Source organism: Cyrtonyx montezumae, unplaced genomic scaffold (genome assembly GCF_038088225.1).
Source record: "Cyrtonyx montezumae isolate F1298 unplaced genomic scaffold, pur_monq_1.0 scaffold_9, whole genome shotgun sequence".
NCBI lineage: Eukaryota > Metazoa > Chordata > Aves > Galliformes > Odontophoridae > Cyrtonyx > Cyrtonyx montezumae.
Genome location: NW_027072100.1, coordinates 2078785 through 2104491, shown reverse-complemented (window position 1 = coordinate 2104491; position 25707 = coordinate 2078785). Strand labels below are relative to the sequence as shown.

The window sequence follows — 25707 nt, the reverse complement described above, 5'->3', positions numbered from 1 at the left end:
CAGGAGGGCTCCGAGTCTTTCAACAGCGCAAAGCAGCGCACCCCAGCGCGGGGTATTTCGTGTGCGATAGCCGATATTCTCGAGGCGTCTCCGCGTCAGAGCTGAGTGCGGGCAGGCAAGGAAGGGAAGGGGGGGATGGAAGGGGAAGAAGTGCCGCGGCCCCGGCGCCCCCCGAAGGAATCCGACAGTCTCAGGCCGCCCTTAGCAACGAGGCGCCGCAGGCGGTTGCTAGGGGCGGGCAGGAAGTGCTTCCCGCCGGCGGAGAGCACTTCCGGGGCAGCGCGGCGTGGCGGCGGCGGGCGGTGAGCGGCCCGTGGGGGGCGGGCTCTGTCCCGGGAACGGGCTCGGGGCTCTCGGTCCGGGGGCGCCGAAGGGCTCCCGGGGGAGGAGCCGGGAGCGCGGCCCGGGCCGGTTTCCGTGCGGCGCCGCTGCCGCCGTGAGAGGGGCGGTGGCAGCCCCTCCCCCTCCTCCGTGCTGCGGTGGGAGCTCTCGTGCTGTGCGCTGGTGCCGCCGCCCTTCCTCTGTGCGCCGAGGGGAAGCTGGCGTCTCGCTTGCTGTCGTCCTGCGTTATCTGCGCTGGGGATGCTGGCGGGGAAGCGCTAGGGCTACGACAGAGAGAAAGTTTTGCTTTTGGCGTCGCTCCGGGGAGTTTTGCTTACGGCCCCGACGCTGAGAGGACGCGGGGCCCGATCCTGCACCAAGGAGAACAGCCGCGTCGTCTTCGTGTGGTGTAAGGCGGCAGAGCCTCAGCCCGCCCCATGGTGCGGCTCTGGCTGTGCTGCAGGAAGACGTCCCTTCCTTTTGTCTGCCCGTAGCAGTAAAGTCCCGACAGCGACAAGGCACAGTTAGCAGTCACCAGCGTGTGCTGTGCTGCCCAGCTGGTTTTTTGCCTCCTCCTACCGGCGTGTTCCTGACACACAGCAAGGCGTGTGGGCAGGGGCAATTTCCGCAGTTGCTGCGGGGGAAGGGGGACAGCTTACTCAGAGCAGGAGGTGCGAATACAGCCCTAGTGGTGCTGACTTCAGGTCAGTGCAGCCAGCGCTTAAAATGTTGAACTTCATCCAGCTGGATTGCTTAGACTGACCCCAGGGTGCAGATCTGGAGCCTTTCTGGAGTGGGGACGCTTTTTCTTGCTTTAGTTGGGCTGCGCTGATATCAGCAGAACGAGCAGTCTTCATGCAGAATGCAGAGGCAGTGTGCTGTGACATCCCTGAGCTTCCGGCAGAAGCTGTTGGGGAAAGTGGAGGGCCAGGTAGGCTGCTGGCAGACTGCACAATAGCTCTTGGTGCTGCTCGCGTGCCCGAAACAGAAGCAGGGAAAGGAAAGGTGACTTGTGGAATCTGAGGAGGGCATTCTGTGTTTTCATTGTGCACGTCTCTGTTCCCTTTTCTGATTTTTTTGTTGTTTTCTTGTTGGTGTTTCAGGTGTCTGATTGAGGACTACCCGCAGGAATTTGGACCAAGAAAACCCCAGGTGAGGAATGAAGCAACATACCTCCATGCTTTTCTTGAGGGAGTGGGCATGAATGAAGGTTTGTAAAGGTGTGCTTCATCTGGATTTCCCTTACCAGGACGACTCAGGGTTAAAGTTTTCTGTGATTCTGTTTGCTGCTTGGAAATGGCTGCCTTAGGAGACTGGAGGGAGGGAGAGGCAGATTTTAGAAGTGCAAGCAGTCAGGAGCATTTCTGCCTGCTTTGTTGGCGTGGTTCTGTCTTTGGGTCCCCACTGAGGATCAGTGAGCCTTCACAGCCCCGTGTATATTCCAGCTGTGTGCAGATTGTGAATTTAATCAGAATTAATTTAACCAAAAGTCTGTTGGATGTATTTATTGTAGTTAGTGGTTGAATCCCCAAACCTGACACGGAAGAAGAAGCGCTAGATGCTAAGATGGAAGCCAGAACTTCTTTCTCCCAGGAGGCAGGCTAGGTCAGGTCCACTTGGGAGCCTCCTCTTCTTTGCGCTGACCTCAGCAGATCCCTCAGCGTGCCGTTGTGCTGCATGTCCCAGCCCCCAAAAATTCCCTTGTTGGCTTGCTCGTGGCAGCCAGATGTCTGATGGTATCTCCAATTAATTAACTTTCTGTCTTGTGACTCTTCCGTTGCAGAATATCGAGGAACGGAGTCTGAGTGGCTTAGAAATTGAGCTGGGACTCAGGAGAGCAGTGTATAGCTGTATCCCACACTTCCTGTGTGAGCACTGCAAGGTACGCACGCTGTACTGTAACCGTGTGCTCAAGCAGTGTTGTTTGAGCACAGCTCGTGCCACTGTCTTCAAGAGGTCCACTTTCTGCATGCTTTATTTCATCAGTTGTTGTTGTCCTAACAGCAAAGCCATGAATACATGCTCAAGGAATGTGAAAATTCATGACATTAATTTTAAATATTATTAATAATATTGTCACGAATTATTAATAAAACAGGTGTCATGAATGTGAGATCAACCTTAGGGATAAATTTATTCTTGTCTGTTAAACTTTTTCCCTTGTTTTATGTCCATTTTGTTTATCTTCCCTTTACCTGCAAGTGGACCACTGCTCAAGCCTGAGGGCTCTATTCCTAGGCAGGTGGTAAAAGACAGCAAAAATGCAAGTTTCATGTGCTTCTTTGTTATTGGGTCAGAAGACCAAGGATATCTTCAAAATACCTCTCTAAGTTGGCCTGTAATTTTTTCCTATCAGAACGTAACACCAGAATGCGTGATAGAAATGCTGACTCCTTTTTCCCTCTTGTGGAAAGCAGCCTCCTTGTGAGCAGCAGAGCAGCGAGCTGTCTGCACTATGGCTGCTGAACTGCATTTCTCCCCACCTGAGATCCCTGAGCCCACGCTGATGGAGAATGTGCTGCACTACGGACTCTTCTTTGGAGCTATTTTCCAGCTTATCTGTGTGTTAGCCATAATCCTGCCAGTCTCAAAGTCCCACAAGACAGTAAGTAGTGATCTCTGAGATTGGTACAGAAAATACGAGGGAAGGGAACGTTTTGTAGCTGTTGCCTATGGTAGGCTGCCCAGCAGTGATGACAGTGCCGTAGTCTGTTCTGTCCTTCCATCTGTGTGCGTGCTGTTCCTGATGGCACACAGAAAGTCTTTAAGTCCAAGCTCATTTTATCATCCTGCTGCCCTATGAACTGCCAGGCAGAGTCCCTCTTTGCAGAGAGTGCTTTGCAGGAAATGACTTCACACTCCATTTTACACGGGATTTTTGGAAACAAGATGCAGGTGGAGTTTCTAGTATGCCCTAATGTCAGGAGGGCAGTTTCCATACTGGCACCCAAACCTGCCCAGGCAGGTGACCTGAGCTCACAAAGGGAGCTGTCAGCCAATTGTTAAAAAGTTCCCTGACTGTTTCTGAATTGATTCTTGTAGGACTCGGACAGTTTTGAGTCTCAGACTTGGGAGACAGTGAAGAAATCAAAGGCAAGTGCTGCGCAGATAAGTAAGAAACCCAAGAAAGAAAGCAAAAAGAAACGATAGGCTTGACTGGTAAGCCACAAGGGATGGAAGAATCACCCGTAATGCTTCATCAGAGATGGCACCAAAGGCAACTGCCTGTATCATCTGGTTTTCTGGCATTGCCGTGCTTTCCTTGTGACACAGCCACAGTCATGCTTCTCCTTCTGTCTGACTAGGGGCTGAATGACTCATTGCTAAATCCTGGATTTCATTTTTGGGGAGGGAGGTGGGATTGTGCTCTGTTTGCAGTTGGTTCCTAACAGCTTGATACCTGTTTCAAAATGTTTATTAGCTGAACTTATAGTATGTCTTTGGTAATTACCAGTATTCCACGTATTTTGTTTTCTGTTAAAATACATACTAAATACAACCAAAATACCTTTGTTTCAAATAAAACAAAAGTAACTTTTTAAAGATGATGTTGCCTCTTTCAGTAGCTGGTCAGATATCCCTTGCCTGGGCTGGAAATTGCAGGGCGATGAACTCGTCAGCTTCACGTCTCTCCTTTGAAATTCAGCTGCTTTTCCCATCTTTCATTGTTGGTCCTCCCAAGTCGTGGCCTTTCAGCCAAACTGTGACTGCTATGAAAGACTGTGAGCACCACTGTGCTCTACAAGGACTGATAGTAAAGAAAAGGAGAGGAAGCAGCCCAGGAGGAAGGTGTCACCGCACCAAGCCCCTTGAGTTTGTCTTCCCTGATGGCTTTTCCAGCTTTCCAATGTACTGATAGTTGCTGGGGAACCGAGCTGCACCCGAGCAGCAGTGGCCTGCACATCAGCCAACCCTTGAGCCACAAGGAACTCAAGTGTGGGTGGGATGGTGCGAAGAGCAGCGCACAGAGTGCAGCAGGAGGAGAGGGCAGCAAGAGGGCTGCAGGTGAACAGGACTCAGGCCCTGAGCTCAGCACGGAGATGGGAAGGCACCGAGTTGTGCTGTGCTACTTCAGCTCCAACGGCATTAGCACCAGCGCCACGTGTATGGAGACAGTGCTGTGAGAGCACATTCCTGAGCCAGGAATAACAGCTTCCCCACCCTTCCACCAACAGCTCCAGGAGCCTGTCCCTTATACCATGACCACCTCCTGTATCAGCAGACTTCCTGAGGTCGTGTTCTGCTGCATTGCCAGGTCTCTGGTGCACCAGCTAAACTATACTGGGTTGAGTCACAGGCATCCCACTACTAACTGTCTCCAGCTGAGCACTGTGCTGCTGTTCACAGCCTTCTGTGTCTGGCAGTTCTGCCACTTTTCAGCCTGTCCCACAGCGCTCTAATTTAGCTGGTACTTCATCAGCTTGCTCGTGAGGCTGTTGTTGGAGGGAGTGCTGAAAGCCTTATTGAGGTGGAGTGAAGCACAGTTCGCTGGTGTTTCCTCGCCCAGCAAACTGGTCACCCCGCTGTGAAAGGCTGTCGCTTTGGTATGGAGTGGAGGGATTTCCCCTCTCCTCCCAGTCACCCTCTTTTCCTTAACGAGATTTGAGATGACTCCTATGAGAAGGTGCTCCCTAACTCCCCATAGACTGCTGAGGCAGACTGGTATCCCTGCAGACCTCTGGGGGTCGGCCTCTCCTCTGATGCAGCCGTGATAAGACAAGAAGGAGTGGCTTTAAGTTGCGCCAGGGGGAGTTTGGGCTGGACGTTAGGAAATAGCCCTTCTCCAGAAGAGTGGTCAGGCGCTGGGATGGGCTGCCCGGGGAGGAGGTGGAGTCACCGAGGCCGGAGGTGTCCGAGGAACGTTGGGACATCGTGTTGAGGAGCACGGTGTCACGAGAACTGTTGGCGAGGGGTGGATGGTTGGGCTGAATGACCTTGTAGGTCTTTTCCAACGTCAGCGATTCTGTGATGAAATGCCATTCTCGTCATAAAGGCAGAAGGGACGTTTGCTTTCACGCACGTCAGGGGCGCGCGCAGTTCCGCGGATTGGTGGAGCCGGCGGCGCATGCGCGGCACGCGCGGAAGCGAGCGGTGAGGCGGCGGTTGGCGATGGTGAGTGGGGCCGCGGTGCGGTGCTTCGGGCCGCCCCTCAGCTTACGGCGCTCGGTGCGGGTCCGGTGCTGCGCGCGGGCCGCTCCCGCCGGGGAAGGAAGGGAAGGGGCCGCTCCGCCGGGCTGAGGGCGGCCGGGGCGGTTACGGGCTCGCGCGGCAGCAGCCGGGCGCCGAGGTGTGCCCACAGCCGTCCGGGGGAAGGCCGCGGCGCTGCCCCGAGCTTTGACGGGGCGCAGCCGTTTCCGGGCGCCGTCCGTTGTGTCACGCGGCCTTTTGTTGAGATGAAGGTTTTGTTCGGGGCGCGGGTTCGGGACGGGGCGTTCTGTGGGTGGTGAAGGGCACAGGCTCGGCCAGGTGTCGGGGAGGGGACCGCGTGCGTGCGGCTGCGGGCAGCAGTGAGCTGCCGGAGCGGCTCCCCCTCCTTTGTGTTCGGTTACCTGCTGGTGGGCGGAGGAGATTCAGAGTCGGTGTCGTTCTGCGCGGATGCTTCTTGGCACCCAGGCAGACTTGTTGAGGTGCGCTAAGTGCTGGATGACTTAGTGGGGCTTAGGTGCCTCTACGAACAGGCAGGGAGCTGCTTCACGTGGAGCTGTGTCCCTGTTTATCCCGCCGCGCTTTCACGCCTTGCACTTACGTTTGTTTGTTTGTTTGTTTTCCTCTTTCTTTCCTTGCCCTCCACTCAGAAGCAGTCCAGCAGTCGGAAGGAATCGAGGGCTTTGTCAAAGTGGCTAAACCCTGAGTTTTGTTGAGACGAGCTCAGGTGGTGCTGTGATCGGAGCAGCGGTCTGTGTTACTCTGAGCTACTTAGGTTCCAGCACCTTGTGGAACGTTTGCTGGTGGTTCTTAGGCTGAACGGATGTTTGTTCGTGACACGAGTCAGCTCTCCCAGCTGGGGGAGGTGGGCAGGGGGTTACTCACAGTGCCTGACAAATGCAGCCGTGCTGGCCGGGTGCCCCCCGTCCGCGCAGTCTTTCCCCCGAGTTTGGCTGATCCCTTTGTTCCGTACCAGATCTTGCAGGGATGTGAAATACGTGGCGTGCCTCTGCTTCCTGTACGGGGAATAAAAAGCATCAGATTCCTATTTAAAGGGGTTTGACTGGTTGTGAAGCGCAGCTCAGGTGGGCAGATTTCAGAACTGTTAGAGAACCCACAGATGCATTTTGCTTGATGTCTGCTTGCGATGACTGTCGTGCAGGAGGGTCTGCAAGCTCTCTGAGGCTGATGGCAGTGGGACAATGCGTGGGCCTTCAGTCCACGGTTTTTCTTTCTTCTTGGGAGTGGATTTTCCAAAGTAGTGATCCCTACACCGATCGTATATTCCGAGCGTGATCCGTGACAGCATGGTTCACTTCTTCTTTTCACTTTTACGTTTTTAATTCCTCGTAGCGTTGGTTTGATGTAAGGAAGGCAGTCTTAGGTGTAGAGCGTGCATTTTTCTATTTTGTTCATGAATTCCATCTGCACGTACCGAAATTTGGCTGGATGCCTGCACTGTAGCAGTCTAAGAAGTCTTCCTGCTGTGAGCCAGCAGTAAGGAGCTCATCTGTGATGCTGCAGGAGGGCTGTGAGGAGCAGAGGGAAAGGTTAGAAGAGAGGTGCAAGTTTGGACGAGACTGTAATCGCAAGTGACTGAAGAGAGCTGAGAAAGATGGTAGAATCGTAGAATGTTTGGGTTGGAAGGAAGGATCATCAAATTCCCACCCCCCTGCCACAGGCGGGGCCGCCAGCCTCCAGATCTGGTACTAGATGAGGCTGCCCAGGGCCCCATCCAAGCTGGTCTTGAGCACCTCCAGGGATGGATGGAGCGTCCTGAGCCTCTCTGGGCAGCCTGTGCCAGCACCTCACCGCTCTCTCTGTGACAAACTTCCCCCTGAAATCCAGAGTGAAGGAATAATAGAAGGAAACCAACTAAAAAGGTTAGGTAGAGAAAGTAGTACGAAAGCGTGCTGTGCATATGGAACGGTGCAGGCAATAGCTGCGTGCATCATCTTTGTGCATCTTTGCTTTCTTTGTGCATCTTTCCATTGTTGTGAAGCTTCAGTTGAAGGCGAGCAGCAGCTGTGATCTTTTGATTTGTGCTTCTGTTTTTGCAGGCTGAGGTAGAAGAAACACTGAAGCGAATTCAGAGCCAAAAAGGAGTGCAAGGAATCATTGTTGTTAATTCTGAAGGTACTGTTGGTCTGCTTTTTGAGGTCATAACTTACTGAGTACTGGTGGTTGTACTGTTTGCAGTTAACATCTCTCTTTAGTGAAGATTTTCCTGTAGTGAAGCCCAGCTTTTTAAAATTGTGTGATTACCAGTTTAAGCCAAGTGTTTCCTAGCAAATAATCCTTAGCTGCCTCTGCAGCAGCCTGGCCTTTAGTAATGGCCATACTTAAATTAGATGCTGCAAATGTTAATATGGAAACTGAAAATCAATTAGGAGAGCGTATTGAGAAACTTGAGCAGCAGCTGGGTACATTAACAACCAAAAAGCCTGGCCTAAATGTCTCCACGAGACAAATACGGAGTATATCAGTAGAGGACATCCAAAAATCAGAATAAACAGACAGATATTTCAGTAAACAAGATCTCTAAGGCAGATCTCAAAACTCCATTTATGATGGACCCATTCGAGATTCGGCCTATTATAACTCAAAAAACAAAAAAGGTACAGGATAGACCAGCAGGGGTGCCTCCTGACCAATGGCCCCCTGCTGAAACCTGCCTCCATGTGACCGCTCATCCATATACAGCTAATGAGTTGATGGACCTAGTACAGCGGTTCCATCAAAAACCAAGGGAAAGCATAGCATCATGGCTCCTAAGGTTATGGGATGCAGGAGCTGAAAGTTTTAGTGAATGGGATGGAGATGTCAAAATTAGCATCCATGACAATAAACCCGGCCTTGAGGCAAAGGTTATATGCAGCCGTCCACTACAATGATGAAAACCATTCTGTTACAGATTGGTTGATGGCAGCGTGCCACCTAACAAAACAGATACTCCCCTCAACACCGGTTTGTGGTCCTCTGTAGAGGACCTCCAGACCTACATCAGAGAACTGGGTATGAGGGAGGCATGTACGTGGACACTTTTGAAAGCCCCGATACAGAGAAATTTACAGCGGGCATGAGAGATCTGATACTGCAGCAGGCCCCCTCCCACCTATACGGGATGTTAGTTTCCATATTAAATCCGTTGGTGGCATCAGAGGCCATAGTACAGCAGGCAGCCCAGTTAGTGGCAGACTTGGGGGAGACGGAGCGCGTAAGAACCAGGCGCAATGTTCGTGTAGTGGAAGACGCTGAGGCCTTCCCTATTAAAACTAAAAAGCCTGCTCCACGGATACCCCGATCAGGCCCCGTACGGGTATCCCGGAGGACCTTGTTTAAAGACCTCATACGGGCTGGGGTTGCATTTACCAAAATTGATGGGCAACCCAACCTTGTTTTGTTACAGCTGTGGAAACAGCTTAAAAATGACCTAAAATTTCAGAGTGCTCCCAGAAAATCGGGAGTACGAATTATACAAGAAACACCGACAACAACCTGGAATCTGGCTGACTTTATAATAACAAACAGAAGGAAAAAACATCCGCAGGTGTCGCGGGCTACAGTGCCTGAGCCACCTGTGGCAAAAGATTTGGATCTGGCAAAGTTCATGGATTAATGAAAAACATTGGTCTTCTAAGGGTCTCCAGATGTGACCGGAGACCCTATGTAGAATTAGCAATATTCTGGTCTAGGACAAATGTGCATAAGGTGATGGCTCTAGTGGATACCGGCGCAGAAACGTCAATAATATATGGAGACCTAGCAAAATTTAAGGGTAATAGAGTGATGATTGGTGGGTTTGGGGGACAGACTATTCCAGTCACCCAAACGTGGTTGAAATTGGAGGTTGGGCGTCTCCCGCCCCAGGAGTATAAGGTGTCGATTGCCCCAATTCCAGAATATATCCTGGGCACAGACATTCTATGGGGTCTGGCTCTCCAGACAACTGTGGGAGAGTTCAGACTACGGCAGAGGTACATTAGAATCCGGGCAATATGGACAATATTGAGAGGCCATGCGAAACATGAGCCCATTTGTTTGCCAAAACCATGCCGGATTACTAATGTAAGACAGTACAGACTCCTGGGGGGGCAAGAAGAAATATCAAAGACAGTGCAGGAATTAGAGAAAGTAGGTATTATAAGACCTGCACACAGCCCATATAATTCCCCCATATGGCCAGTACGGAAGTCGGATGGAACATGGAGAATGGCAGTGGTTTATAGGAAACTGAATAAGGTCACGCCACCCATCCATGCAGCCATACCCAATATTGCCTCCTTAATGGACGCCCTTAGTAGGGAAATCAAAACCTACCATTGTGTCCTGGATTTAGCAAATGCGTTTTTTAGCATACCTATTGCTAAAGAATCACAAGATCAGTTTGCATTTATGTGGGGAGGCAGGCAGTGGTTCTTTCAGGTCCTGCCACAGGGGTACGTGCACTCACCAACATACTGTCATAATTTGGTGGCACGTGACCTGGCTGATTGGAGAAAAGCGAACAATGTAAACCTATACCACTATATTGATGACCTCCTGTTAACATCCGACTCACTGGAAGCAGTAGGGGAGGCGGCAGATTCATTAACTGCCTACCTAAGTGAAAGAGGATGGGCTATCAACCCTCAAAAAGTGCAAGGTCCAGGACTGTCCGTAAAATTTCTGTGGGTAGTCTGGTCAGGAAAGACCAAAGTGTTACCTAATGCCGTCATAGATAAGGTTCAGGCATTTCCAGTCCCTACAACACCAAAGCAGCTGCAGGAATTCCTGGGTATATTGGGATATTGGCGTTCCTTTATACCTCATTTGGCGCAGCTGCTGAGACCTTTATATAGACTTACCAAAAAGGGCCAATTATGGGATTGGGGGAGAACAGAACAGGATGCTTTCCAAAAGGCGAAACAGGCGGTTAAACAAGCCCAGGCACTGGGTATATTTGATCCTACCCTCCCAGCTGAGCTAGATGTTCACGTAACTCAAGATGGCTTTGGCTGGGGCCTGTGACAACGTCCGAGTTCTATTTGGACCCCCATTGGATTTTGGTCTCAGGTGTGGCATGGAGCAGAGGAAAGATATAGTATGATTGAAAACCAGTTATTGGCTGCCTATTCCGCATTACAAGCGGTAGAGCCAATAACCCAAACGGCCGAAGTTATAGTGAAGACTACACTGCCAATCCAGGGGTGGGTAAGAGATCTGACCCACCTTCCTAAGACGGGGGTGGCCCTGGCACAGACGGTGGCACGATGGGTCGCTTATCTCAGTCAGAGGAGTAGTCTGTCTTCCTCACCGTTGAAAGAAGAGTTCCAGAAGATTCTAGGTCCAGTAATGTATCACAGTGATGCACCGAAACAAACTTTGGTTGCTCTGCCACAGAAGAGTCCCGTCCAGGAAGGAAAATATCCCATCTTCATGCCTGGTACACAGATGGGTCCAGCAAGGGCAACCCAAGTAAGTGGAGAGCAGTAGCGTACCATTCTGCCACAGACACAATCTGGTTTGAAGAGGGGGATGGTCAGAGCAGCCAGTGGGCAGAGCTGCGGGCGGTGTGGATGGTTATATCCAAAGAACCTGGTGATGGTATCCTGAATATTTGCACAGCTAGTTGGGCTGTGTATCGGGGGCTCACTCTTTGGATTGCACAGTGGGCCACCCAGGACTGGACTATCCACTCCCGACCGATCTGGGGCAAAGATATGTGGTTAGACATATGGAATGCAGTCAAACACAGAACTGTGCGTGTCTACCATGTTTCTGGTCATCAACCCCTACAGTCACCAGGAAATGATGAAGCCGACACACTGGCCCAAGTTAGATGGGTTGAGAACTCGCCATCTGAGAATATCGCTCACTGGCTACATCAAAAGTTGCGGCGTGCTGGGCAGAAGACCATGTGGGCAGCCGCTAAAGCGTGGGGACTGCCCGTACAACTATCGGACATCGCTCAAGCATGCCGAGACTGTGACGCCTGCTCTAAGATAAGACCGAGGTCGTTGCCTGAAACGACAGCCCATCTTGCTAGAGGACACAATCCTCTACAGAGGTGGCAGGTTGATTATATTGGGCCCCTCCCTCGATCTGAGGGGGAAAGATATGCCCTAACCTGTGTCGACACCGTGAGTGGGCTAATGCGGGCCTATCCAGTACCAAAAGCCAACCAGGCATACACTCTAAAGGCACTTGCAAGGTTGATGGCTGCCTACGGGACACCACAAGTCATCGAGAGCCACCAAGGAAGTCATTTCACGGGTGCAGTGATACAACGCTGGGCAGAAGAGAATAATATTGAGTGGCAATTCCACCTGCCATATAATCCAATGAGGGCAGGCCTTATTGAACTTCACAGTGGTATTCTCAAGGCTGCCCTGAAGACAGACTCTCAGTCCCTACAGGGGTGGACCAAGAGACTCCACGAGACCCTGCGGGACCTGAATGAAAGACCTAGAGACGGCAGACCCAGTGCCTTGAAAATGTTACAGACAACATGGGCCTCCCCACTTAGGATCCAAATTACGGGCACCGATAATGAGGTGAGACCTCAGATTGGCCGTGAGAACAATCTTCTGCTCCCTGCCCCTGAGGACCTAAAACCAGGTACCAATAAAATAAAATGGCCCTGGAAGGTGCAGGTAGGACCACAATGGTGCGGCTCCACCTCTCCCAAACCCCATTTAAGGGCTGACAACCACCAAGGAAGGATCCCTTCTTGGAGATCCCTCCCACGTGGAGTCCCCTGCGAGCCTTGTCATCTTAAAGGTGAGCCATCTTCTTTTGCGTATTACTTGTGTACTGTCTATATAGACCTACTCAAATATACCATCATCTATACTATTTGTTTTTGAAGTACCATCCTTGCGAATTATTCACCTTACAGTTACTGACCCTTGCTGTCCCAATGGTGGCTTCTTGCAGGTATTCCCATCAAAACCACCATGGACAACGCCACAACCGTTCACTACGCAGGCCTAATGCAGAGCTTGATCATGAAGGCAAGGAGCACTGTGCAAGACATCGATCCCCAGAACGACCTCACGTTCCTGCGCATCCGCTCCAAGAAAAATGAAATCATGGTTGCTCCAGGTAAGAGGAAGTGGGTTGAGAGCAGACCTCAGGGCATCCAGCAGATACTTCTGTCGTGCGGTCTGTCAAACGTGCTTCCTGTTTCTTTGGTGGTAGAGAGGCTGTGAGCCTGAGAAAGAAGTTCTGCCTGCTGCTTTTATTCGTGTTACCTACTCTCTTGTTTTCCAAAGACTTTGTCCTTGGTTGCTGTCTTCAGTTGGAGACTTTTATTAGTAACCTGAGATTGCTTTTTCATGCGAAATCACTTTCCTCGTTTCATTTTCATCGGAATAGAAATGATTAATTAGCATTTGACAGCAGGTTGCAGTCTCTCATGCTTTGTGTTTTTCGATACGAAATACAGGAAGTCAGCAAGAAAGATGTTTTGAGAGCCGTTTCACTTAGCTGAGAGCTGAACTGATAAGGCGGTGTAATGCATCTGAAACAGGATAGTTCAATTGGGAGGAACCGGCAGAGCTCTTCAAGTCCAACTGCCTGACAGCTTGAGGGCCAACCAGCAGTTAAAGGGCATTATTAAGGGTGCTATGCAGATGTCTCTTAAACACTGGCCAGTTTGGGGTATCCACAACCTTGCTAGGAAGTCTGTTCCAGTGTTTCACCTCCCTCATGGTAAAGACAGCTTTCTTATTATCTGGTCTAACCTGGCACGGCGTTGGACCACTGCTGGGCATCCCGTCCTTGGTTCCCAGGGGCAGATCCCAGCAGCTCCCTGTGCTCCCCCTCCTCAGGAGCTGCAGTGTGCAGTGAGGCCGCCTCTCGGCCTCCAGACTGAGCAGCCCCGGTGCCCTCAGGCTTTCCTCTCAGCACACACCTCCCCGCCCTGCTGCCTGCTCTGCGTCCTCCTGGGGACGCTTCCAAGGACCTTAATGTCCTTTTCATGTTGTGTAGCCCAGAGCTGCGCACAGTGTTCAAGCTGAGGCTGCACCAGTGCTGAATTTCTTGACAAGCATCTAGCTCTTGCAGGCCCCTAGGGGCTGGAGAGCAGAATTCTAGGGGGCAGTGCTGACTGGCTCCCTGAGAAGCTTCAAGTTTGTTCTCTTAAAAGTCTGTGGTGACAGTTCTGTTGTGTTGTTTTTTTTTCCTCCTCACACCAAGAATTTTGAACTCAACCACTTCACTGCTTGGGGAAGAGAGACTGGGGTTTTATGCTGGTTCATCCTCTCGTTTCCATGTGAAAGATGAAAAGAGAAATAGCCATCGCGCCAGAACAGATGCAGCTAGAACCCCTTCAGCCCAGCAGTCTCCTGTGGGATGAGGAAGATGGCTGTCTTGCACTGCCTGTTTGGGTTAATTCCTCCATGTGTCTGTTACTCTCACTTGTTAGGCACGGGCTGTGTTAAATTTGGCTCTTGAGCTTGTTAGACTCAGATGTGATCCGACACATCAAACCTGTTTTGGTCATTGGCGATGAATGTCAGGACTGAGCCGTTCCTACAGCGTGTCAGTGAGATACGAAAAGCAAAAAGGCTGAAAGCTCCTGTATTTAGCAGCAGGAATGCTTTTCTTTGTGAGTAAATATCAGCAGTGAAAGAATAATTTGTTTTTCTTTTTCCTTCCAGATAAAGACTACTTCTTGATTGTCATCCAGAATCCGTCCGAGTGATACACCAACTTGCTCTGCTTTTTTCCCTTTGCCCAACTTGCTTTTTTGTTTCAATTTAACATTGAAGAGTAGAGCACTAGTGTTAACTGTTAACTGTGCTGTGCGCTTCTGTCATGTTCTGAAAGAGCAGCAGTAGGTGTTCTCGATGCCTGCACGTTTCTCACGCGGAGGAAGAGCGGCTTCTTTTGGTACTGCTCGTCGTTTGGAGCAGGAGTTGGTTTTATAAGTTACTGGTCACATTAAATTGAGAAGTGTCATCAGTGATGGCTTTTGTCTTGTTTTTCCTGCTCTTGTAAGAAGTTTAATTACTCGCATGATTGGGTTTTTTCTTCAAAAAGTAGAACCCTCATAGGGCTTTTTACCTGTGTTGCCACCTCTGAACAGTGATTTCCCTGAGGTACACGTGCTGCGTGCTTACTATTGCCTCAGCCATTGCAGCATTTTCCCGTTGCATCTCTCTGTTGTCTCAGGCAGCGGGGAGAAGTGCTGTGACTGAGTGCAGACACCGAGGCTCTGTTGGAGCTCTCAGCTGTCACAGTTCACGAGCTGCTTCCATCTGATACCTGGCTCTTTTCATTTTTGGCAGCTCCCAGTGAAACTGATCCCTGTGTGTGTGTGTAAATTCCAAAGTGCCGGTACCAATCTGAGTTGAGTATATTCAGGAACTTGGATAAGAGTCTTGAAGCTGGTTTTGGTGTGTCACATCCAGCTGCTGAGGGCAGAGCCTAGTTTACGTTATGCTGTTGCCAATTTTCCACTATCTGAATCAAAGTTGTTCTTTTTTTTGTAGATAGGGTGCATCAAGGTGAAGAGCAATACTCTCTTTTAAAGCATTGTGTTTACATACTCTCTTTTAAAGCATTGTGTTTACATCTACGTAGGTCTGTAAATACACACCTAAAGTTCTTTAAGTATCGTGCAGAAAAAGTGTCTTGGATGGGGAGCATTGGAAGGGTGACAAAGATCTGGCTGGAAGGATGTGTGTCAGGGCAGGACTTTGCTAAGGTGGCTTTAGAAAAGTGAAGTCCAGGAAAGAGCCTGGGTGACATTTTGCTGCTGGTCCTGTGTTGGCTGGGCCTGGGCCTGGTCATTCCTGCGGTAAAATTACTGACAACAGCAATCTGAGGAAGAAGAGAGGAATAAGCGTTGTGGTTCTGAGCTCTTTTTCGTAGCCTGAAAGCAGAGAACTGTGACTCAAAGGGGGGCTTGAATAGCGCTCGAAGCTCTGTGGCGTCAAGCTGCTTTGTGTTACGGTTGGAGAGTGGCCTAACTTGCTGTCTTTGAGAAATGGATCCCTCTCTGAAGGCAGAGGAGGAAGCACCTGCTGGGAGGACAGAGCAAACCAAAGCTACGGCATTAAGAAGCTGGTGGAAGGAGTTTGGGGTAAGGCTCTGGGCTGTGAACAGCAGCACTGGAGGCCCGAGGCCTCTTTAGCTGACTGAGATAACGCCGTGGCAGCGGAGTGGAGGTGCTAACACTCAAAAGATGGCAGAACGTAGACTTGTGGGAGCCCTTGGGGTCACTACGGTACAGCTTTGGTGCTGCAGGTTTGGTACCACTGGGTCGGTGTGTGCGTCCGACGGTTGCAAACCTCTGGCTGGCCTGCTGTTTTCTGGATCTGGTGTACAGCTCCTTGTACCCAGAGTTTTGGCAGTGATGCTGCTAAGAAGGCAAGAGAGGTGTTGGTGTGAGCAAGAGGAAAGCTGGGACCGGATGGAGAAGTGTGTAAAGCACGGCATGCTCTGCTGCACTGTCACTAGAACGTCGTTCATCCGTGCCCTGTTGCTGGAAGCAGAACAGTGTGCAAGAAGTCCGGCGCCCCTGAGAAGCAGCAGTGTCTCCCATTCACAGCACGCAGACGATGCTGGTGGCATTAGGCCCAGCCCTGCAGCCTGGGCTGTGTGGATGAAATCGAGTCAAATCACAACATCAAGTGCTCCCCATCCAAAATGTGTTTGTACTTATGGGCGGGATGGCTTTAACTAAAAGAGGGGAGGTTTAGGTCGGCTGCGAATGGAGGTGCTTCACCGAGAGGCCGTGGATGGGCGGCGGGCAGCCCGAGCCGGGGGGGCGGCTCCGATGGGAACGGAGCAGCGCTCAGCGCAGCAGCGACGCGGCGGTTAAGGGGAAAGCAGCTCCTGGCGCGGAAGCGGATGCTGAAAGGCTGCGTCTGCAAACGATATCGATCGCTCTGAGGTCATCAGAGCGGAGCAGGAGAGGCGGCGGCGGCGCTCCTCGGCGGGAGACGTCACGGCCCCTCCGCCCGCCCCGTACCCGCTGCCGCTGCCCGCCCCGCGGTGACGTCACCGGCCGCTCCGCCGCAGTCCCGCGCAGCCGCGCCATACGGAGCCGCTGCCGGCACCTGCGCTCCGGCCCGGCCGCCGCCATGCCCTCGGACCGGGCCTTCAAGCAGCGCCGCACCTTCGGTGAGCGGGCGGCGGGGGAGGGGGGGACGGGGGGACGGGGCGATCTCCTCGGAACCTCTGGGTGCGGTGCGCGGGGGGAGAGGTGAAGTCCGGGGCCGCGCGGTGCTGCGGGTCGGGCGGTGCCCCTCCGGGCGGTACCGGTACCGGTACCGGTACCGGGCGACCCTCGGCCTTCTCCTCCTCCTCCTCCTCCCCCCCCCTCCGCTCGCAGCCCCCGAATGCGGCGCTGAGCGCACCCGCGGAGCGCTCCGCGTTTCCCATCGTTGCACCGCCCGGGGCGCGACCGCTTCGCCCCGGGGCGCTCCGGACCCGGGAGCCGTGCGATGCCATAGTGTCCCGTGCCGTGCTATGTTATGCCGTGCCGTGCCGTGCGGTGCCGTGGCGAGCTCCTTCCCACCGCGAACGGGCGGTCGCCGCTTCGCTATGTACCGCCCCGGTCGCGCTGGGAGCGGTCGCGGTGCATTGCTCCCGTCGCTCCCCGGCCCTGCTCGCTCTGTGCTCGCGTGGAGCGCGGCGTTCCGCTGAATGCGGGCGGTGGGAAATCCCCGGCGCTGCGCGGTTACCGTGCGGGGTTGTGCCCGGCCCGGCAGCGCGGTCCGCGGGAGCACCGCCTGCTGCTGCCCCTGAGCTTTGCCAGCCGGGAAGCGGCTGAGCCCCGCAGCGCTTCTCCGAATCTCTTTGTTAAAAGTAACGGGACCCTCAGTTACAGCCCTAGTGACTACCCGCTGCTGAGCTGTGGGAATCGGCTCGTTACGGGCGGGAGGAGTCTGCTTTGCCTTTACGCGCTGCTCGGACCGGGGGAGCAGGTGGCAGAGGGGCAAGAAAGGGGACTGTCCCGTTCTGCTCCGCTCCTGTGAGGCCCCATCTTGGTACTGCGTCCAGCCCTGGTTTAAGGAGGGTGCAGAGTTGATGCAGCAGGTCCAGAGGAGGATGCAAAGGCGCTCAGAGGCCTGGAGCATCTCTGCTCTGTCGAAAGGGGAAAGTAACACCAGACTTGTATAAACTGATCTTAGCAGGAGGAAAGCTTTAAAACTTGTTGAGGAAAGCTTACATGTATTTACAGTTGATTTTACAAACTGCTCGATTGAAGAATGCAGTGTTCCTTGTGTGGTTAGTAAGTGAATGTATGAAAGCACAGTACTTTAAAGTACAGGTAATACACGGTGTCGTTTCCGCACAAGTGCTTCTGAAAGAAAGTGGAAGAGGTTTGACACAGAACGTGTATGTCTAAACATGGAAGAATATACCGTGTTACGGATTGGCACGTCCTTACGTAATAGCAAATTGCAGTGCTCTTCTTGGTCCTTTAAACGCTGCAAATACCAGAGGATTGTGTAACCTGGTACCTTGGAAGAAGTCTTAATTTTAAGTGTTCCAGTTTCCTGAAGTCAGGAAGCCTAAGTTTTCACTTTGCACAGAATAACCTCAATTCTTAGTTTGTTTTTTGTTGTTGTTTGTTTTTTGAATTAAATGCTGGGCTAGAAGGCCTTTCTCACTTAGAAAACGTTAAGACCAAACAGACAGTCTCATATTGTAGAAGAGCAGAGTGTTTGAAGCTGTTCAGACAGGATCGGGAGGTCTGTACACCTTCCTGTAGATCTCAATACTGGAAGCAATTGCTGGGGGAGTAAATGAAAATGAAAGTGTCGTCGTCGCTGTCTGCTTTATGAGGATTAGTGGAATCCACATTTTCCTCTTAGAACAACGTATATAGCAAACTAGAGTTACCACGGAATTAGAAACGTGAAGAGATTGTGTATCTCACCTCTGACAAATGTCATTTCAGCAACTGGCAATGCCACAACACATAAAGATGACAGTGAGCAGAAAAACATTATTTGGAGACTCGTTTCAGCAGGTATCGCACCTGTAAACTATTGCATAGCTGGTACTTCATCAGCTCGCTCGTGAGGCTGTTGTTGGAGGCAGTGCTGAAAGCCTTATTGAGGTGGAGTGAAGCACAGTTCGCTGGTGTTTCCTCGCCCAGCAAACTGGTCACCCCGCTGTGAAAGGCTGTCGCTTTGGTATGGAGTGGAGGGATTTCCCCTCTCCTCCCAGTCACCCTCTTTTCCTTAACGAGATTTGAGATGACTCCTATGAGAAGGTGCTCCCTAACTCCCCATAGACTGCTGAGGCAGACTGGTATCCCTGCAGACCTCTGGGGGTCGGCCTCTCCTCTGATGCAGCCGTGATAAGACAAGAAGGAGTGGCTTTAAGTTGCGCCAGGGGGAGTTTGGGCTGGACGTTAGGAAATAGCCCTTCTCCAGAAGAGTGGTCAGGCGCTGGGATGGGCTGCCCGGGGAGGAGGTGGAGTCACCGAGGCCGGAGGTGTCCGAGGAACGTTGGGACATCGTGTTGAGGAGCACGGTGTCACGAGAACTGTTGGCGAGGGGTGGATGGTTGGGCTGAATGACCTTGTAGGTCTTTTCCAACGTCAGCGATTCTGTGATGAAATGCCATTCTCGTCATAAAGGCAGAAGGGACGTTTGCTTTCACGCACGTCAGGGGCGCGCGCAGTTCCGCGGATTGGTGGAGCCGGCGGCGCATGCGCGGCACGCGCGGAAGCGAGCGGTGAGGCGGCGGTTGGCGATGGTGAGTGGGGCCGCGGTGCGGTGCTTCGGGCCGCCCCTCAGCTTACGGCGCTCGGTGCGGGTCCGGTGCTGCGCGCGGGCCGCTCCCGCCGGGGAAGGAAGGGAAGGGGCCGCTCCGCCGGGCTGAGGGCGGCCGGGGCGGTTACGGGCTCGCGCGGCAGCAGCCGGGCGCCGAGGTGTGCCCACAGCCGTCCGGGGGAAGGCCGCGGCGCTGCCCCGAGCTTTGACGGGGCGCAGCCGTTTCCGGGCGCCGTCCGTTGTGTCACGCGGCCTTTTGTTGAGATGAAGGTTTTGTTCGGGGCGCGGGTTCGGGACGGGGCGTTCTGTGGGTGGTGAAGGGCACAGGCTCGGCCAGGTGTCGGGGAGGGGACCGCGTGCGTGCGGCTGCGGGCAGCAGTGAGCTGCCGGAGCGGCTCCCCCTCCTTTGTGTTCGGTTACCTGCTGGTGGGCGGAGGAGATTCAGAGTCGGTGTCGTTCTGCGCGGATGCTTCTTGGCACCCAGGCAGACTTGTTGAGGTGCGCTAAGTGCTGGATGACTTAGTGGGGCTTAGGTGCCTCTACGAACAGGCAGGGAGCTGCTTCACGTGGAGCTGTGTCCCTGTTTATCCCGCCGCGCTTTCACGCCTTGCACTTACGTTTGTTTGTTTGTTTGTTTTCCTCTTTCTTTCCTTGCCCTCCACTCAGAAGCAGTCCAGCAGTCGGAAGGAATCGAGGGCTTTGTCAAAGTGGCTAAACCCTGAGTTTTGTTGAGACGAGCTCAGGTGGTGCTGTGATCGGAGCAGCGGTCTGTGTTACTCTGAGCTACTTAGGTTCCAGCACCTTGTGGAACGTTTGCTGGTGGTTCTTAGGCTGAACGGATGTTTGTTCGTGACACGAGTCAGCTCTCCCAGCTGGGGGAGGTGGGCAGGGGGTTACTCACAGTGCCTGACAAATGCAGCCGTGCTGGCCGGGTGCCCCCCGTCCGCGCAGTCTTTCCCCCGAGTTTGGCTGATCCCTTTGTTCCGTACCAGATCTTGCAGGGATGTGAAATACGTGGCGTGCCTCTGCTTCCTGTACAGGGAATAAAAAGCATCAGATTCCTATTTAAAGGGGTTTGACTGGTTGTGAAGCGCAGCTCAGGTGGGCAGATTTCAGAACTGTTAGAGAACCCACAGATGCATTTTGCTTGATGTCTGCTTGCGATGACTGTCGTGCAGGAGGGTCTGCAAGCTCTCTGAGGCTGATGGCAGTGGGACAATGCGTGGGCCTTCAGTCCACGGTTTTTCTTTCTTCTTGGGAGTGGATTTTCCAAAGTAGTGATCCCTACACCGATCGTATATTCCGAGCGTGATCCGTGACAGCATGGTTCACTTCTTCTTTTCGCTTTTACGTTTTTAATTCCTCGTAGCGTTGGTTTGATGTAAGGAAGGCAGTCTTAGGTGTAGAGCGTGCATTTTTCTATTTTGTTCATGAATTCCATCTGCACGTACCGAAATTTGGCTGGATGCCTGCACTGTAGCAGTCTAAGAAGTCTTCCTGCTGTGAGCCAGCAGTAAGGAGCTCATCTGTGATGCTGCAGGAGGGCTGTGAGGAGCAGAGGGAAAGGTTAGAAGAGAGGTGCAAGTTTGGACGAGATTGTAATCGCAAGTGACTGAAGAGAGCTGAGAAAGATGGTAGAATCGTAGAATGTTTGGGTTGGAAGGAAGGATCATCAAATTCCCACCCCCCTGCCACAGGCGGGGCCGCCAGCCTCCAGATCTGGTACTAGATGAGGCTGCCCAGGGCCCCATCCAAGCTGGTCTTGAGCACCTCCAGGGATGGATGGAGCGTCCTGAGCCTCTCCGGGCAGCCTGTGCCAGCACCTCACCGCTCTCTCTGTGACAAACTTCCCCCTGAAATCCAGAGTGAAGGAATAATAGAAGGAAACCAACTAAAAAGGTTAGGTAGAGAAAGTAGTACGAAAGCGTGCTGTGCATATGGAACGGTGCAGGCAATAGCTGCGTGCATCATCTTTGTGCATCTTTGCTTTCTTTGTGCATCTTTCCATTGTTGTGAAGCTTCAGTTGAAGGCGAGCAGCAGCTGTGATCTTTTGATTTGTGCTTCTGTTTTTGCAGGCTGAGGTAGAAGAAACACTGAGGCGTATTCAGAACCGACCAGGAGTGCAAGCAGTCATTGTTGTTAATTCTGAAGGTACTGTCGGTCTGCATTTTGAGGTCATAACTTACTGAGGACTGGTGGTTGAACTGTTTGCAGTTAACATCTCTCTTTAGTGAAGATTTTCCTGTAGTGAAGCCCAGCTTTTTAAAATTGTGTGATTACCAGTTTAAGCCAAGTGTTTCCTAGAAATAATCCCTAGAAAACATGACAAATCTTCCCACTCTCCCCCTGAAATACTTGTCTGTGTTTTTATTTGTCTGTTTATACATCTCAAGTGAGTAACTGACAAAGCAGAAGTAAACCACTCACTGATTCTTGTAGAGGTAAGTGCTTATTCTCTCCTGCATCTGTGGTTCCCGAACTGAACTTTTCTGTCTTATTTCTGTTTACACTTTTGCTTTTTAAGCCTTAAAACAGGCACTCCTAATCCCATGCCCCCGTTTTGGCCCTAACACATACTACAGTTGGACGTGGCGATACCCGGAGGGATTGTGTTCTGAGGTTGTGTTACTGACCCTTGCTGTCCCAATGGTGGCTTCTTGCAGGTGTTCCCATCAGAAACTCTGTGGACAACGACTCCGCCCTTCACTACGCAGGCGTAATGCAGAAATTGATCATGATGGCAAGGAGCGCCGTGCGAGACATCAATCCCCAAGATGACCTCACGTTCCTGCGCATCCGCACCAAGAAAAATGAAATCATGGTTGCTCCAGGTAAGAGGAAGTGGGTTGAGAGCAGACCTCAGGGCATCCAGCAGATACTTCTGTCGTGCGGTCTGTCAAACGTGCTTCCTGTTTCTTTGGTGGTAGAGAGGCTGTGAGCCTGAGAAAGAAGTTCTGCCTGCTGCTTTTATTCGTGTTACCTACTCTCTTGTTTTCCAAAGACTTTGTCCTTGGTTGCTGTCTTCAGTTGGAGAAGAGTTATTAGTAACCTGAGATTGCTTTTTCATGTGAAATCACTTTCCTCGTTCCCTTTTCATCAGAATAGAAATGATTAATTAGCATTTGACAGCAGGTTGCAGTCTCTCATGCTTTGTGTTTTTCGATACGAAATACAGGAAGTCAGCAAGAAAGATGTTTTGAGAGCCGTTTCACTTAGCTGAGAGCTGAACTGATAAGGCGGTGTAATGCATCTGAAACAGGATAGTTCAATTGGGAGGAACCAGCAGAGCTCTTCAAATCCAACTGCCTGACAGCATGAGGGCCAACCAGCAGTTAAAGGGCATTATTAAGGGTGCTATGCAGATGTCTCTTAAACACTGGCCAGTTTGGGGTATCCACAACCTTGCTAGCAAGTCTGTTCCAGTGTTTCACCTCCCTCATGGTAAAGACAGCTTTCTTCATATCTGGTCTAACCCACCCCTGGCACGGCGTTGGACCATTGCTGGGCATCCCGTCCTTGGTTCCCAGGGGCAGATCCCAGCAGCTCCCTGTGCTCCCCCTCCTCAGGAGCTGCAGTGTGCAGTGAGGCCGCCTCTCGGCCTCCAGACTGAGCAGCCCCGGTGCCCTCAGGCTTTCCTCTCAGCACACACCTCCCCGCCCTGCTGCCTGCTCTGCGTCCTCCTGGGGACGCTTCCAAGGACCTTAATGTCCTTTTCATGTTGTGGAGCCCAGAGCTGCGCACAGTGTTCAAGCTGAGGCTGCACCAGTGCTGAATTTCGTGGAAGAATCACCTCTTTTGAGCAGCTGGTCGTGCTTTCTGTAATCCTCCCCAAAATACGTTTTGCCTCTTGGCTCCCAGGGCACGCTGCTGGCTCCTGCTGAGCCTGCTGCCGCCAGTGCCCCCAGTCCCTTCCTGCGGAGCTGCTCCTTCCCCACTGCAGAGCCCAGCATTTCCCTTTGCTGGACTGGATGCCGCTGATGATTCCCCAGTGTTCCCATCAATCCACATCCTGACACAAGGGCTGTCGTCCCACCAGGGGATCGGCAGCAGCTCTCAGATCAGTGCCATCCTCAGACTCGCTGAGGATGCGTGCCTGTATCCGGTTAGTTGATAGAAATGTTGGACAGGACTGGCCTTAGAGCTGAGCCCCAGAGAACACCGCTGGTAACGGTACGCAGCCAGATGTGGCCCCGTTTACCCCTTGAGCTCTACCATCGGGCCAGTTCATCACCCAGCATGGTGTGAACCCATTTGTCTCACAGTAGAACAATCCATCCAAAAGTGTGCCATGAAGAGCTGTATCTCAGGCCTTATCAGAATCCAGAGCAGTGACATCTGCTGCCTTCCCTTCGTCCACCGAGCAGGTGACCTTATCATAAGTTCATAAGGTTGGAAAGGACCTATAAGATCATCTAGTCCAACCATCCTCCTATCACTATCTCTACCCAACTACTAAATTAAGTCCTTTAGCACCTCATCTAAACGCTTCTTGAACAGCGCTAGGGACGGTGCCTCACCCACCTCCCTAGGCAGGCCATTCCAGTGCCTGACCACTCTTTCAGAAAAAAAATGCTTCCTCAGGTCTAATCTAAATCTTCTAAATCAGGGAGAAGAGGCCCACCCCCTCCTCACCACAACCCCCCTTCAGGAAGTGGGAGAGTGCAATAAGGTCTCCTCTGAGCCTCCTCTTCTCCAGACTGAACAATCCCAGCTCCCTCAGCCGCTCCTCATAAGACTTGTGCTCCAGACCCCTCCCCAGTTTTGTTGCCCTTCTCTGAACACGCTCCAGGGCCTCAATGTCCTTCTTGTAGTGAGGGGCCCAAAACTGAACACAGTACTCGAGGTGCGGCCGTACCAGAGCTGAGTACAGGGGGATGATCACCTCCCTGCTCCTGCTGGCTGCACTATTTCTAATACAGGCCAGGATGCTGTTGGCCTTCTTGGCCACCTGGGCACACTGCCGGCTCATGTTGAGCCGAGCATCAACCAACACCCCCAGGTCCTTTTCCTCTCTACATTCTTCAAGCCATTCTGCCCCAAGCCTATAGCATTGCATGGGGTTATTGTCGCCAAAGTGCAGGACCCGGCACTTGGTCTTATTGAACCTCATCCCATTGAGCTCAGCCCAGCTGTTCAGCCTATCCAAATCCCTCTGAAGGGCCTCCCTACCCTCAGGCAGTTTGACACATCCTCCCAGCTTTGTGTCATCTGCAAACTTACTGAGCTTACACTCAATTCCCTCGTCTAGGTCATCAATAAAGATATTAAACAAGATGGGCCCCAAAACTGACCCTTGGGGGACACCACTCGTTACAGGACGCCAGCTGGACTTAACTCCATTAACCACTACCCTCTGGGCACGGCCCTCCAGCCAGTTCTCCACCCAGAGAAGAGTGAACCTGTCCACACCACGGGCTGCCAGTTTCCTTAGGAGAATACTGTGGGAGACCGTGTCAAAGGCCTTGCTGAAGTCCAGGTAGACTACATCAACAGCCTTTCCCTCATCTACCTGTCTGGTCACCCAGTCATAGAAGGAGATGAGGTTGGACAAGCACGACCTGCCCCTGGTGAACCCGTGCTGGCTGGGTCTGATCCCTTTATTGCCATGCACATGTCGTGTGATCTCCCTCAAGATCATCTGTTCCATAACTTTCCCTGATACCGAGGTCAGGCTGACAGGCCTGTAGTTCCCCGGGTCTTCCTTACGGCCTTTCTTGTAGATGGGAGTCACATCGGCAAGCCTCCAATCTTGTGGGACCTCTCCAGATAACCAGGAATTCTGATAGATGGCTGAAAGTGGCTCGGCAATCACCTGTGCCAGCTCCCTCAGCACCCTTGGGTGGATCCCATCTGGCCCCATGGACTTGTGGCAGTTCAGATGGAGGAGCAGATCTCTGACCGTCTCTGCTTGGATCACAGGGGGTGCATTATGCACCCCGTCCCGGACTTCCAGGTCAGGGCAAGTACCGTGCGGACAACTGTTCTGTCTATTAAAGACAGATGTGAAGAAGGCATTGAGAACCTCAGCCTTTACCTTATCATCTGTGGTTATATTGCCTGCCTCGTTGAGTAAAGGAGGGAAAATTTCCTTAGTTTTTCTCCTGCTGTTAATATATTTGTAAAAGGGTTTTCTGTTCTCCTTTACAGCAGTAGCCAGCCTAATTTCAAGCTGGGCTTTAGCATTTCTAATTTTCTGCCTGCAGATCTTGGCCAGTTCTCTGTAGTCACCTCAAGTAGCCTGACCCATCTTCCAGAGGACATAGACTCTCTTTTTCTCTCGGAGTCTCAACAAAAGATCCCGGTTCAAGAGTTTATCAGAGAATCCCGGTTTATCAGAGAAGGAGGTCACGTACTGAGGCAGGACTTTCCCTTTGTGTGCCCGTGTTGCCTGTGCCTGATAAAGGCATTTAAGAATAAAGCTCTTCTGTATCCCCCAGGGTGAACTTCTCTGTCCCCTTCCCGGGGACTGAGGGTGGACAGACAGGCTGTAGTGTCCTGGCTCTTCCCTCGTGCCCT

General features: G+C 52.2%; 2 protein-coding genes across 2 annotated transcripts; both read left to right on the top strand.

The window, feature by feature from the left end:
• The first annotated feature begins 263 nt into the window (after positions 1-263).
• Positions 264-3854, top strand: MANBAL (mannosidase beta like). Its single transcript, XM_065754584.1, has 5 exons — positions 264-302; positions 1425-1473; positions 2105-2203; positions 2739-2926; positions 3364-3854. The coding sequence occupies exons 4-5, from the start codon at positions 2777-2779 to the stop codon at positions 3469-3471; spliced, it is 258 nt and encodes an 85-aa protein (XP_065610656.1). The 5' UTR covers positions 264-302; positions 1425-1473; positions 2105-2203; positions 2739-2776; the 3' UTR covers positions 3472-3854.
• Positions 3855-7517: 3663 nt separating this feature from the next.
• Positions 7518-14208, top strand: DYNLRB1 (dynein light chain roadblock-type 1; the record flags this gene model as incomplete). The annotated part of the gene is made up of 3 exons (XM_065754504.1): positions 7518-7602; positions 12385-12552; positions 14112-14208. Coding segments are annotated over 3 exons (297 nt in total), but the record flags the coding sequence as incomplete, so codon positions are not given.
• Positions 14209-25707: the final 11499 nt, after the last annotated feature.